The 15,361-nt window shown below is 45.2% G+C and overlaps 1 protein-coding gene across 3 annotated transcripts in view; it reads left to right on the forward strand.

The window, feature by feature from the left end:
- Positions 1–1,958: 1,958 nt before the first annotated feature.
- LOC119970356 overlaps positions 1,959–15,361 on the forward strand; it is a 94,519-nt gene continuing 81,116 nt past the window's right edge. Inside the window, exon 1 of one of the 3 annotated variants that reach the window (XM_038804829.1) lies at positions 1,959–2,065. Coding sequence is in view for 2 of the 3 variants with exons in the window: in XM_038804826.1 (XP_038660754.1) it covers positions 2,010–2,030 (21 nt within the window). In the remaining variant the exon portion in view is untranslated. Of the gene's footprint in view, positions 2,066–8,344; positions 8,414–15,361 lie in introns of those variants that run through there. The other 2 variants (XM_038804826.1, XM_038804828.1) reach the window with 2 other exon arrangements.

Consider the following 15,361-nt stretch of genomic DNA (forward strand, 5'->3'; position numbering starts at 1 on the left):
CAAACACTTCTCCATCCGCTCCAGAGTACTCTTCAGGGGTGCCACAGCTTCTGCAATGGCCTCTGCATGATCCTCATGCATTTCTTTCCTCTGTTTATGGAATTCCTCCTTGATAAAAGTCATCAATTCCTGTATCTGGGTGGGGCCTTACAGCTTGCCCCTCCCCCGCCTGTATGCTGGAAGAGACTATCTGTGAAGCACAAGACTGTTTCAATTTTCCAGCCAAACCTCTCACTGTTTTCTGCCGGGTCCGGTGATCAGAAGACATGCCATTCCAGGGGTAAACTACTCCTCTAACATTCACCGACGCCTTTTTATCAAAATTCCACCCGGATCTGGGTAAAAAGAGCCTTTTTCTGTGACTTTGAACAGGAACAGCCCTTTATATGATCAATCACTCCATGGTCACAAGCGGAAGTCAGGGCAACAGATTTTGACCAATTTGAGTTTTGATCATGAGTCGCCTGCTGCCATTACATCCCAATAATACCACAAAAAAAATGTGGGCTTTTGTCTTAATGACTGATTTCTAAATGTTGGATATTGGCTTTTGAATCCATTATCCAAAACAAGTAAATATTTAATGACGCAGAAACAATTCTCTTAAATTTCCAATTGCTTGGTTTTGAAATAAAAAATTCAACCTGTTCTTGGCGAACATTAGCCACTGTGTAATAGAAATGGAGCAAGTTCATTCAAAAGTTCCTATTTCAGAATGCTGCTCAAATATTCCCTCATATTTCGATGCTTTGCTTTTGCTAAATTTCTTGACATACAAATTATTAAATCAAATCCTGCCATGGATTCAGTTACTGAATATTTTTTTAAAATAAATTTGGAGTACCCAAATATATTTTTTTCAGTTAAGGTGCAATTTAGTGTGGCCAATCCACCTACTCTGCACATCTTTGGGTTGTGGGGATGAAACCCACGTAGACACGGGGAGAATGTGCAACCTCCACATTGACCCGGGGCCAGGATTGAACCAGAGTCCTCAGCGCTGTAAGGCAGCAGTGCTAACCACTGCCCCACCAAACCACCCTCAGTTACTGAATATAACTACATAACACTGCGATTGGGTTTTGAGTCAATGATGCAAGTACCATTAACACATTTCCCTGTCCGTTTAAACTGCAAAAGATTTACTGAGCAAGTGGCAAAGCAAATATTGCATTTTTAACAAATCCTGGTTGTTCTTGTTTAATTTATTATTTATATCCCAGATCTGTCTGAGTTCCAGAAGGGATTTAAAATCGATGTACATTTTCTTAAAAGTTGAAAAGTCAAAAGTTCTAATGCAGAAGTCAACCACGAATTGAGCAACAAAAGATTCATAACCAAAAGCCTGAACTCTTTTTAATCAAGGAAGAAGAACAATATTGTGATTGTTCCACCTTTCCTTTTTTAAATTTGTGTGGCTAGGGAAGCAGTTATAGATTTATATCTAGATTATCAATCCATTCAGCGGCTTCGCCTGAAGCAATGCAAATGCTGCGATGCCACCAGGCATCCACCTCTCAGGGTAGAAGTTCAGGGGTATAATTTGGATTATCACAGTTACAATTTGAGCTGTTCCCCGCATTTTACCTGGCTGGCCCTCAAGCGGTTGTCCGGGTTTTCCGTGGAAGGTTGGAAACTGGGACTTCACCTTTCCTTATAATTTCAATTAAATTAATCGGTGAACTACGGCGTTACATCTCGCTGCAAATACCTCCCCTTTTCTCGTTAGATTACAGCAACTATAATAACAAAATATCAAGAACAAACGTCAATAACAGAACTGGTGTATCTAACAACTGTGACTCTGGGTCACCATTGAACTGGCGGCGGGGGCAGTTACAGGGCGCGAGAAAGATTTGATTGTGACGACACTCTGGCTTGATTGGTTGATTTGGATGGGAGCGCGCAGGCTGGTGGTAAATTCAGCAGTGACAGATTGAGTCTGGGTTAAATCTGAACAGACAGGCAGTTCTCAGCGTTTGTCAACATCAAATTTGCCAAAAGCTTGTATGGGTGATGCTGTGGAGTCGGTATAGCACTAACGTTTAACTAATGACTATTGAGAGTGAGAAACAAAGTGGATAGATGTAACATTTCTAGTGGCATTTATAATAACTTGTGATAATAGTGTATATTAAGTCAGAAAATATAGTTTTTCTTTTGTCTGTTTTTAGCTGTTGCTGCTCCAATCGCTTTGTCTTCTACTTCTGTATCTCTCTATTGGACGAGGAAAGACTTTTTAGATTTTCTATTTGCCTCTCCTCTCCACCTCTCAAGTCCATCTCAAGTTTACGAATGTTTGTATTTTTCAAGCCAGCAAAATACCAGTTTTTGCTGTGCTTCTAAATTCAAGTTATTTTTTAAACAAAAACACACGAATAACATTGGGACGAGGGATATTGGTTTATGTGCTTTCTAAATGTTACAAACACAAAAGACAGCGTGAACCATTTCACTGACCCACATACATATACACATACTCTCACATAGGTCTCTGCTTACAAATGTGTAACCACCTAGATATTGCGGTCGACGACCGAGAAACAGTTGGAGAAAGCTGCCCACAAACTGGGGGGGGGGGGGGGGGGGGGTCAAACTTAGGGTTTTGGAAGAGGAAAAGTAAAATCTTCCAGTCAAAAAAAACCAATGAAATATGAAAAGAATTGTGGTGATATAACCACTGTAGTGATGTGTACTTGCAGTAGGGGGATGTACGGCTGTACCTGTAATACAGGTTCCTCCGGTAAGCCCCTGCCGGCTAGCTCCGCCCACAGGGAGCTTGTGTATAAATATGCGTGTAAGTCACTCAGACCCTAGTCTACAGTTGCAGATGGAGGAATAGCATCGCACAGCAATAAAGCCTCTATTATACTTGTCTCTCGTCTTTGAGTATAATTGTTGGCGCCACAAGAATCAAAAGGCATTTCCATACATTAATTCAATTATGTTAGTGTATGTCAGAGTATCGATATGTTTTTACATTATTCTAACACAGACCAAAAGCATCAGTGGTAATGGAGACAAAATTAGTAATCTCAAACCTATATTTATGTGATGCTACTAACCCGAATGTTGGGGTGAGAATATACTGTAAAGATAGGCACATAATTGTTATTCAGGGGAAATATTGTGGTAGTCATGTCTCTAGACCGGTAATCCAGAGGCCCAGGCTGATTCTATGGCAGCTGGTGGAATTTAAATTGAATTTATTTTTAAAAACAGTGGAATTAAAAGCTAATCTCAGTAATGATGATCATAAAACTATCATTGATGGCCATACAATCTCATCTGATTCACTAATGTCCTCTCAGAAAGGAGACGTGCCATCCTTATCTGGTCTGGCCTTCATGTGACTCCAGGTCCACAGCCATGGGCTTGACACTTAACTGCTCTCAAGGACAGTTGGGGACAGGCAACAAATGAATAAAACATTGAAAATTAAATAGAGAAGGTGAATTTTTAAATTCATTCATGACTTGCGGGCATTACTGGCAAGGACCATACTTATTGTCCATCCCTAATTGCCCTTGAGAAGGTGGTGGTGAGCTGCCTTATTGAATCACTGCAGTCCATGAGGTTAGGTATACCCACTGTGATGTTAGGGAGGGATTTCTAGGATTTTGACTCAGTAACAGTGATATATATATTTCAGTCAGGATGAGTAGTGACTTGGAGGGGAACTTCCCGGTGATGGTGTTCACATGTGTCTGCTGCCCTTATCCTTCTTGATGGTAGTGGTCGTGGGTTTGGAAGGTGCTGTCTCAGGAACCTTAATGAGTTCTTGCAGTGCATCTTGTAGATGGTACACACTGCTGCTACTGTTCGTCAGTGGTGGAGAGAATGAATGCTGTGGAAGGGGGAGCGATCAAGAGGATGGCTTTATCCTGGTTGGTGTCAAGCTTTTTGAGTGTTGTGAAGCTGCACTCATCTAGGCAAGTGAAAATGATTTCAGCACACTCCAGACTTGTGCCTTGTAGATTGTGGACAGGCTTTGAGGAGTCAGGAGGTGAGTTACTCGCCGTAGTATTCCAAGCCTCTGATCTGCTCTTCTTGTCATGGTATTTAAGTTGAGTTTCTGGTAACTCCCAGGTTGTTGATAGTTGGGAACTCAGTGAAGATAATGCCATTGAATGTCAAGGGTGATGGTTAGATTCTCTCTAGTTGAAGATGGCATGAATGTAACTTGCCATTTGTCAACCCAAGCCTTGGTTTTGCCCAGGTCTTGCTGCATTTGGACATTGACTACTTCAATATCTGAGGAGTCATAAATGGTGCTGAACATTGTGCAATCATCAGTGAACATCCTCATTTTTAACCTTATGATGGAAGGAAGGTAATTGATAAAGCATCTGAAGATGGTTGGGCCTAGAACACTAACCAGAGGAACTCCTGCAGTGATGTCCGGCAGCTGAGATGATTGACCTCCAATCACCACAACCATCCTCCTCTGTACCAGGCATGACTCCAACTAACAGAGCGTTTTCCCATTGATTCCATTGACCCCCAGTTTTTCGAGCACTCCATGATACCACACTCGGTCAAATGCTGTCTTGATTTCAAGGGCAGTCACTCTCACCTTAGCTCTTGAGATCATCACCTCTGTCCATCTTTGAACCAAGGCTGTAAAATGGTCAGGAGCTGAGTGACCCTGGTGGAAACCAAACACTGACCAGGTTATTGCTGAGCAAATGCCGCTTCAGAGTGCTGTTGATGACCTTCTATCACCTTATCAATGATCAGAAGTGGACCGGTGGGGCAGAATTGGCTGGATTGGATTTGTCCTGCTTTTTGTGCACAGGACATACCTGGAATATTTTCCACATTGCCAGGTAAATGTCAGTGTTGTTGATATACTGGAACAGATCAGCGAGGGGCGTGACAAGTTCTGGAAGATAAGTCTTCAGTACTGTTGCCAGAATATTGTCAGGACCATAACCTTTGCAGTATCCAGTGCCTTCAGCCATTTCTTGATATCATGTGGAGTGAATCAAACTGGCTGAAGACTGGCATCTGTGATGCTGGGGACCTCAGGAGGAAGCCAAGTTGGTACTTTTCATATAATCATAGGACCCCTAAAGTGAAGAGGCAGGTCATTCACCCCATCAAGTCTGCACCAACCCTCTGAAACAGCCCTCTACTCTGGTCCACCCCCTTGCCCACCCTAACCCCGTAACCTAGCCTGCGCATCCCTGGACACTAAAGGGCAATTTAGAATGGTCAAATCACCTTATTTTCCATATGCCACATGTAGGGAGAACCTGCAAGCTTCACACACAGTCACCCAAGGCCCCGGTCACTATGAAGCAGCAGTGATAACCGCTGTGCTACTGTGCCATCGGACAGATTATTGAAAATGCTTTATCATAGAAATCATAGAAATCCTACAGTGCAGAAGGAGGCTATTCAGCCCATCAAGTCTGCACTGACCCGCCAAAGGAGCACTCCATCTAGGCCTACATCCCCTGCCCTATCCCCATAACTCTACCGAACCACGTCTTTGGACACTAAAGGGCACTTTAGCATGGCCAATTCCTCTAACCTGCTCATCTTTCGATTGTGGGAGGAAATCAGCGCACCTGGAAGAAACCAATGCAGACATGGGTAGAACGTGCAAACACAACACAGACAGTTACCCAAGGCTGGAATTGAATCCGAGTCCTGTGCTGTGCTGCTAGCACTTGAAGTGAATAGGGCCAAGTTGGATTCTCCATAGATAAATAAGACAAGGGTTGAAATTTGCATTCAGTGATCGGTAAGGGTTTCAATTTCAGTTCCTAATTTTCACATGGAACTAAAAGGTTTTACAATTTGGAAAAGCACATAATTGAACATGGGAAACCTTTTGAGGTGATTTGCTGGGCTCCCCATCATTTGTGGAACCTCCTCCTCCTGTTAGATGAATAATTGTCCACCACCATTCACGACTAGGTATGGCAGGACAGCTGAACTTAGATCTAATCCATTGGTTGTAGAATTGCTTAGCTCTGTCTATCACTTGCTGTTTGGCATGCAAGTAGTCCTATGTTGTAGCTTCACCAGGTCGAGACATTATTTTTAAATATAATTTGCGCTTATCCGTGCGTGTCCTCCTACACTTTCATTGTACCAAGGTTAATCCCCTAGTTTTGTGGTAATGGTAGAGTGGGGTATATGCTGGGCAATGAAGCTACAGATTGCAATTGTGTACGATTTTGCTGCAGCTGATGGCCCACAGAATCGCATGTTGGCCCTGTCTTGATTTGCTAGATCGAAATCTATCCCATTTAGCACAGTGGTAGTGCCACACAACACGATTGAGAGTATCCTCAATGTGAAGACAGGATGTTGTCTCCAGATGGACTGTGTGGTGGTCACTCATACCAATACTGACATGGACAGATACATCTGTGGCAGGCAGGTTGGTGAAAATGAAGTCAAATATGTTTTCTCTCTTGTTGGTTCCCTCACAACCTGCTGCAGTCCCAGTCCTTTAGGACTCAGCCAACTCGGTCTGCAGTAGTGCTACTGAACCACACTTGGTGATGGACACTGAAGATCCTTACCCAGAGTTGTGATTAAAATGTTGTTTGTTAATATTTTTAGGTTTACTGTGGTATTCTGGGAAGCAGATTTGTGATTGTGTGTCGATGTGTGACTGATGACTGCCTACAGAGTTTAAAACATCAAAGTAGTGAGGTGTAAAAAAGAGGCACTTGAAGTGAATAGGGCAAAGTTGGATTCTCTGCAGGTAAATACGACATGGGTTGCAATTTACATTAGGTGATGGTTAGGGTTTGGATTACAGTTCCCAACTTTCAAATGGAACTAAAAGGTTTTACAACTTGGAAAAGCACATAATTGAACATGGGAAATATTATTAAGTTTTTTATTTAACACAGGAGTGGGTGAAATAGAGAACATGATATTTTAAAATATTTGAAGACAGTTAAGTTCAGAGGGGTGTTGCAAATAATGATTTTAAAGATGAAAAAACATAGTTAATATGAAACTTTGAAGGCAGGGCATTAGTAACCAGATGGGTTTTTACAACAATCAACAAAGGTTTCATAAGATCAAAGCAAATTACTGTGGATGCTGGAATCTGGACCAAAAACAGAAAATGCTGTACAATCACAACCGATCTGACAACACATGTGGTGAAAGATTGGAGCTAACGTTTTGAGTTTTTTTCATTCCAGATTTTTATTGAATCCAAATTTCACCATCAGCAGTGGTTTGCTAGTCCAGTGACAATACCACTATATCACCGCCTCCCCTTTTATCAAAGCAATGGTTTCATGGTCATCATTGGACTTTTGATTCTAGATTTTTTTATTGAATTCAAATTCCACCATCTGCCATGGAGGAATTCAAGCATTACGCTGTGTCTCTGGATTTATAATCGAGTGATAATACCACTACAACACCACCTTGATGATATTGTGCTTAAAGAGCTGTCAGCATGGAAATATTTAGTATGAATTTCTTTGGCACTACAAGTGACCTTAAGAGATTCAAAGTGACAACTGCAGCATGCGCATGCACTTCAGGTGTAGTCTGTGGCAAATGCATTGTGTACGCACAGTAAGCATTCTGCAGAAGTATGCTGAGTAGGCAGGACACATCAGCACTGCCATTTTGAAGCTCAGTGGTCCAGTTAATGCCCTTTCTTAATCACACATGGTTAAATAAGCATTCAGCAGATGGAATGACTCGGTCCACCCTGACCTTACGAGTGCTTTAAATAAATCATCAACTACTTTCAGATTAGTTGCTGATTCATTTCTTCTTGTTGCTGTGATTTTGTGTTTGGTTCTTTCCAGACTTCTTTAAAGTTGGTAAGTCTAAGAAAGTTGTGTGGCATGTACTGAAGGACTTTATCCTCACTTTAAAGATTCTCAACAAACTACCTGCTTACTGATATCGATGCAGCATAATTGGAGCAAAGAGGGAAGAGGAAGGGGAGAAAGGATCTCAGGATTTCCATTAAGGTGTTCAGGGCAATCCTTTTACCTCACCCTCCGTGAGGAATAGCATGTTTCACATCTGTCCCCACTGAAATCTGTCACATGCTGCAGCCAAACTGCAACCACAAGGCAAGGATCCAGTGACTGTGCCAACAAACATTTATGCCTCTTCTCGGCTGGAGCTGGAGATATTTGCAACATCTCACAAATTGCCATCCAATGTTCCAGAAAGTCTATTTAAAGAAACTGTTCCACATTTCATTCTTTTTTGCCGGAGAGCAACAGTCAGATTGAACAAAGATGCAGCTTAGCAAAGATCTCTGGTTTCCCATGATGCAGTGTGCCAATGGCTGCACACAGATCACTTTACGATGCTGTATGTCAACTCTGAGATATACCGCAACAGAAAACTATTCCACCTCCTCAACATCCTGCTGGTGTGTGACCATTTTCAGGCACTCATGCAGGTCAGTGCCTGGTAACATGGTAGCATTCATGATATTTTAATTTCCTGGCAGTCTGCTGCATCAGCTGCATTTGAGTCACAACAGCAAAGTACTGGGCAACGGGATCTATTCACTGTGCTCTTGCCACAGCCTAGAGATGTGTGGGCGCAAGCATGCTAATGGTGCTGATTATTACTTCAATGCTGGAAAGAATAGGTTCCAAAATTGGCATAGAACATTGTGCAAAGATATTGTTGCTTCATAGTCTTTGACATTGCTGCAGGCATCAAGCATTATATTGTGCATACCCGTCAATCACTTTCTGTAGCCTGTCCCATTGGATGTTCACTGCAGCAGAAACTGTATGTGACCTTGCCCTGTGGGGACCTGGCAGCTGCATGATCTTTGCCCTTCCCCCATACCCCACCCTGGCTACAAATCATTTGTGCTCATAATCTTACCAGGTGGAGATCCTGCTTCTAAGCTTCCTCTAAATCAAGCGCAGGTAAAAAACGGCGAGCGACAATTCGTGGCGTGGATCGGGCGTTGGGGGGGGGGGGGGGAGAGAATACCGGGAGGGCGTGAAAAATGTCGGGAGGCCCTCCCGCTATTCTCCCAGCCGGCGTGGGGGGCGGAGAATCGCGCCCATTGTTTTGGTTTAAAATACTTTTAGTTCTCTGCTGCATCACACCTGTAAAGTGGGGCCTTGTGCTCCCCATAACCAAAATCTATTAAAAGTTGTGGGTCAGGTGAACTCTATGATATAACTTTAGTGTTCTCTGAACCCTGGCCCATAATAATACTGAGGCCTGGACAGAGTGGACGTGGAGAGGATATTTCCACTTTTGTCCTTTCAGTCCAAGGAGAATACTGTCTCATCCATGGATGTAAGGATTTGCACCTGTGCCAGTTATGCCCTTTCACCTCCAGTGATTATCCTGCAAGAGAGATGAAACTGTGTCAGAGAATATAGTACAGTTTGTTTGGATAATGTGGCTGTCTTTTTGAATAACCGACAGTGTGTGAAAGCTATGAAATGCAGATGTGAGGTTCCTTTTCCATTCATGGGATGTGGATGTCGCTGGCTAGGCCAGCACTTTTTGACCATCCCTAATTTCCCTTCTTGAACCGTTGCCATCCATGTGGTGCAGGTACACCCACAGTTCCAGGAATTTGACCCAGCAACAGAGAAAGAATGGTGCTATATTTCAAAGTCAAGATGGTACGTGGCTTAGAAGGGCACTTCCAGGCAGTGGTGCACCCATGTGTCTAGCCCTTCTAGGTGGTAGATGTGATGGGTTGAGAAAATGCTTTATAAGGAGTCTTAATGAGTTGCTGCAGTGAATCTCGTAGATGGTACACATGCAGTCACTGTGCGCCAGTGACAGAGGGAGTGTATGTTGAAGATGGATGGGGTGCCAATCAAATGGCTATTTTGACTTAGATAGTGTCATGCTGCTTGAGTGGTGTTAGAGCTGCACATATCCAGACAAGAGGAGAATATTTAATCATACTCCTGACTTGTACCTTGTAGATGATGTACAGGCTTTGGAGTCAGGAGGTGAGTTATTCTCTGCAGTATTCCCAGCCTCTGACCTGCTCTTGCAGCCACTATGTTTATGTGGCTGGTCAAGTTCAGTTTCTGGTCAATGATAACCCCCAGGACGGTGGTAGTGACAGCACATTGATGTCCCATGTTAAGATACTTAATTTCCAATAACCAAGACCATTTTCCTTTTTGCTAATTCCAACCAATGCAAAGTGCTGCATCTGATTCACATTGACTTCCATTTTGTTAGGGCTACTTGATGCCATATCTGGTCAAATAAAGCCTTGATATCAAGGGCAGTCACTCTCATTTCATCACTGGATTTCAGTTCTTTTGCCCTTATTTGAACCAAGACTGTATTGAGATCTGGAGCCGAGTAGCCCTGGTGGTTGTCAAACCAAGCATCGGTGAGCAGGTTATTGTTAAGCAAGTGCTGCTTGATTGCACAGTTGATGACTGATGCACGATCAATGACTACTAAAGCGAGGTTGTAGTCCAACTGAAGGCTTTAATAAGCTGTTGCTCGTTCTGGGTGAGTGTGCTTAACACTCAATTTGGCTCTGTTTCGTTACTTAGCTCTGAAGTCGCCAGGTATCGTTAAGATACTGCCACAAGTTTCAAGGTTAAGTTCAATGCAATAAAACCATACACCAATTAGTAAGTTCAAACAACTGAGTTTATTATAATACAATTATAGTCCTACCCATGCACACGCTAAGAGGATTAAACTATTCCTACCGCTAAATAAACAAATACTTATCTCAAAGGAACTGCCGGATCAGGGGACAAGGCCTCTTGCTCTGCTCTGATCTTCAGACTTCAGGTTGGTACGGGTTAAAAAGGGGTCAGGAGTGTCTATCTCTGGTAGCGATCGTTGTGAGACTTACTTACTGGCGGCTGCTGTCCCAAACCTCTCCTCTCTTGTTCAGGGTCTTCTTGGCAAAAGCTGGTCGAAACACTGGTCCAGAGAGGAGGGCTGGTCAAGGAGAGGAGGGCTGGTTCAGAAGAACGAACTAAGTGTGGGACCTGTCTTTTATAGGTCCCAGGGATCCGCGCCCCTTTGGGCGGACCCCTTTACCTGCTCGGAATCGATTGGGTCCCTTCCCAATCGATATGTTTGAATCCCCCCAATACTGAGGCGGTTCCTTGGCTACTGGGCGGGCTTTCAGGTGCTTTGTTTTCGGACCCCGCTGGTGCCGGGGTGTCTGGTATCCTATACAATGTTGCAGTTACTTCCCCATTTGTGTCCATTGTCTCTGGGATCGTTCCATTACTATGCTAACTGCCTCGGAGATTGCCTCATTAGTATGCGGAATGTTCGTTTTGGTGCTGTCTGCTTTCTTAGCAGACAGAATCCACATTTGCTTGGTGCAGCCTGTTGGTGCTGCCAACATTGTCCATTTTAACCTGTATGCTTTGCGTTCCTCCATTTTGTATTTAGGGAATGGCCAACTTCGGTGGCTACAAAGCTTGATGTTTCCCCCAGCAGCTGTAGCCATGCTGGCCACGCAAAATGGACACTGAGCCAAACTAAAATGGAAGGCTGCTGGGAAACAGACAGTTCAGCCAGAACAGCAGTCTGCAAAGAGCAGTTTGCATTCTGCAGCAGCAGAAACCAGTTTGGGCTCAGGTAAAGAGACCTTAGCTAGGTGCAAATGGCAAAACGCTTTGCATGCTAATGAGGCCATCAGACTTGAACACCCACACAATAGATACATTTGGTTCTGAATGGACACATTCCAATCAAGACCCAGACATCGAGGCACCAGAAACCTCCGAACAAAAGGACATAAGAAACGCCCCCTCCATCACGGAGACCCCCTCGCATTGGGGAATTAATCCAGTATCGATAAGAAATTGATCCAATAGGTAGAGCCCGCCCGAGAAGAGGGAAGGACAACGGAACCCCTATAAAAGATAGGGACCTCGTGTTGTCCGGTCTGTTAAACCTGTGCTCCGGCCCCGACTGACACCTGGTATCCTGACTCCAGCCGTTGAGCACCAGCCGCCGAAACCGTAAGTTCAACGCTCGCTACGCGATCCAAGCCCGCTAGACTCCCAAGTGCCAGAACGCTTGCTGAAGGCTGCAGACAAAACCAGGACGAAGGCCTCGTTCTCTGACCTTGCCTGTTCCTGTTAGATAAGTATTCTGTTTGCTTATGTTTAGTTGTAGCTTAGTCTCTTAGTGTGTGTGCATGAGTATTTATTATTAACTGTATAATAAATATTGATCGTTTGAACTTGACTAATCGGTGTATCGTCTTTATTACTTTGAACTTGACCTTGGAATACTTGTGACGTTGCCTATACGGCAGCTGGCGACTCCAGAGCTTAAATAATTACATAGAACAGAGCCTAGCAGTGTTAAGCACACGTCGAACCCGGAGGCGTGTTAATACACTCCAATAAACGCGTTTTACGCCCATAGTAAAACGTGCAACATTTAGTGGCGACATCCGCCGGGACCCTGTTGTAAGTGGAAACACCACAGTGTCCAGGACCCTGAAATTTGAATTAGAACTCCAAATTGCAGAGAAAGAAAGAGATCACAAGTATTCAAGGTGTTCAAAATAATAAGCGAAATTCGGAAGTGTGTTTTAGTGCATGCGTACTAACAGGGCTGTAAGGTAAAACTGAAAGCTTTTTGTTGCGACAAACTTTCGGTAGTTTTGTGATCGGAAAATAGCGTAAGCCGTACCCTTTTTACGAAACACCACCCCAACAACCCCCTGTTCCAAATTATAAAAAGAGAGTCAGAGGAAATGGCCATGCAGGCAATGGAACGTCTGATGGACCCAGAAAGGTTTGTGGTCGCAGCGACCAGCAGCAGTAGCAGAGTAGGCCAGTGTCCCACGTGGGAGCTGGAACTCCGCAAATATCTGCAGGGAAAGGGATGGCCCCTTTGGAAAGAGTTTTGTGCAAATGAGGAGACAGGTCCCGGAAGTATAGGTCATACTTGGTGGGAGAACCTCTCTCAGATACACAAAAAGAGTTTAAGTAAAGCACGCAAGCCGATGGCGATTGTGTCCTGCTTGGCACAGTTGCGAGGCGCAGAGGAGGTCATCAGGACGCTCCGGGCAGATTTAGAGGAAAGGAACCGAATGAGTAAGGTCGATGTCAGGGACATCGAGAAAGAAAACCTGGAATTAAAAGGGAAGTTGGCAGAGAAGGGTAGAGAGGTGGATGATGCCAAGAGGGCTCACCAGTCTTGTCTAGCTCATCTGAACAGTTCCCAGACCCAGTATGAGAAAGCCTATCAGGACGTGCAACGTGCCGTTCTGATAAGACAGGAATCGGAGAAGCAGGTGGAGGCATTGCAGAGGCAATGCTCCGATCTCAAAGCAGCTTTGAGAGCACTCCATGCTGCAACAACCGAACAAAGACAAAGCACAGTTGACCACGCGAAATGCAGAAAACAGATTGCGGAACTGCAATCTCTGCTTTCGGTGCAGAATGGCTTCCAAAGCACCTTTGGAGCTCAGTTAGATGGGGAAAACGCCCCAGATTGGCAGGAATTAAGCGAGACAGCGCAGCGTTATGTTCAGGGAACATGTGCGCCCGCAGCTCAGCAGAAACGACAGGCACCCCAACCCCCCACAGCTCAGATCATAACCGCACCCATGAATCCCGTAACCACACAGAGGAAAGCCGAATCAGAAGGCGCCCCAGACATAACTTACACCACCCCTTTAACAGTAACCCAGCTAAGGGACGCTTGTGAAAAGATCACTCCGTTCCTCCCCACCGCAGACCCCCACCAGTTCTTCGCGAAAGTAAAACAGCAGGCTACCATGTACGGCCTGGATGAGAGAGAGCAGGTTAAGCTCACCGTGTTGAGCTTAGACCAGAGTGTAGTGGCAGCCCTCCCCGACCCACAAAACGTGGCAGGAGGCAGCCTAGAGGAGATGCACACTGCTATTTTAGATGCCATCGGGTACAATAGAGGTGACCCCGTAGAAGGCTTGAATAAGTGCAGGCAGAAGAGATCTGAACACCCCACAGCATTCGCCGGAAGGCTGTGGATTCACTTCAGCGCAGTTTTCGGACAGTTAGACAGAGCGCATTTAACCCGCGAAAACATGGTTAAGTGGACGCGCACAATTATCTCACACGCAACAGAAGCAGGACAGAGCGCTTGCAATAATTACGACCCCTCAGAGGAGGCCCATAACGAAAAATGGGTCCTCAAAAGATTGTCCCGCGCTTGGGAGCAATCGCTTCAGGCAAAAGCAAAGGTTAGATCCCCAGAAGAGGCTCAGGCTGCTGCAGATATCCAAGCAGTCAGAGAGCACCAGAAGCCCGCATGGGTAAATGAAGGCAAGAGCAGCCCTCAACAGAAAGGACAGGAATGCTATAACTGTGGACAGTTAGGGCATTGGGCAAAAGAATGCCAAGCACCCCAGCGATCTCAGAGAGGCCAGCAGACAGGCACTCTGAACCGCAACAAAGCAAAACCCATCCACAATGTAGCAGTACAGTCAGGACCCACCAATGTGGACGAGACGAACTGACGGTGTTCGGGCTCCCCCACTTGGGTCTGTGACACACTATGGGACTCATCAGGGAGGCCCGTAGTCACGGCGAAAGTAAAAGGGAAGCCCATAGAGTTATTGTGGGACACAGGAGGATCCCGCACCACCATTAACTCCACAACCACGGCACACGCAGACACGTGGCCGACCACCTCCACCATCACACTTAGCGGGTTCACCGGACACTCGCAGCAGGGACATATCACAGCACCCGTAGCGATCCAGCTAGGGAACATTAGCACAAGGCACCCCGTAGTTTTAGTAAATCTTCCCCGGACAGCAGAACACATCCTGGGGATAGACTTTATGAACACACACAGCTTGTCGTTCGACCCAGTGAACCAGTGTGTCTGGCGAATGGCGAGATCAGACAGAGCCCCAGCCACCCTCACAGTAGGAGACTACGCTAATCGGATTAGCGCAGTGGGAGAGTACTCATTCGACCTGACTACACTCCACACCGACCGACAAATTAAGGCCCTACTAAACAAACACAGGACAGCATTTGCAAGTCACCGTCATGACTGTGGCAGAATGACTGGACAAGTTCATGTTACCGGACAGGACCCCCGACCGCAAAAGCAGTATAGATTTCCCCTCGAGGCAGAGGTGGAAATAGAAAAGGTTATAGGCAGCTTGTTGGACCAAGGTGTACTGAGAACGGTAGCCTCCACCAACAATGCCCCTATTTGGCCAGTGAGGAAGCCCGATGGATCATGGCGTCTGACCATCGATTATCGGGAACTCAACAAAGTAACCCCCGCAGTAGCCCCAACGGTAGCTACTAGTCCCGAGACCATGCTCAAGCAGGGTCTCAACGCCAAGTACTTCACGGTATTGGACATCAGTAATGGATTCTGGTCAATACCATTGGCAAAAGCGTGCCAA

The sequence above is a fragment of the Scyliorhinus canicula genome, chromosome 8 (assembly GCF_902713615.1).
Source record: "Scyliorhinus canicula chromosome 8, sScyCan1.1, whole genome shotgun sequence".
Classification (NCBI taxonomy): Eukaryota; Metazoa; Chordata; class Chondrichthyes; order Carcharhiniformes; family Scyliorhinidae; genus Scyliorhinus; species Scyliorhinus canicula.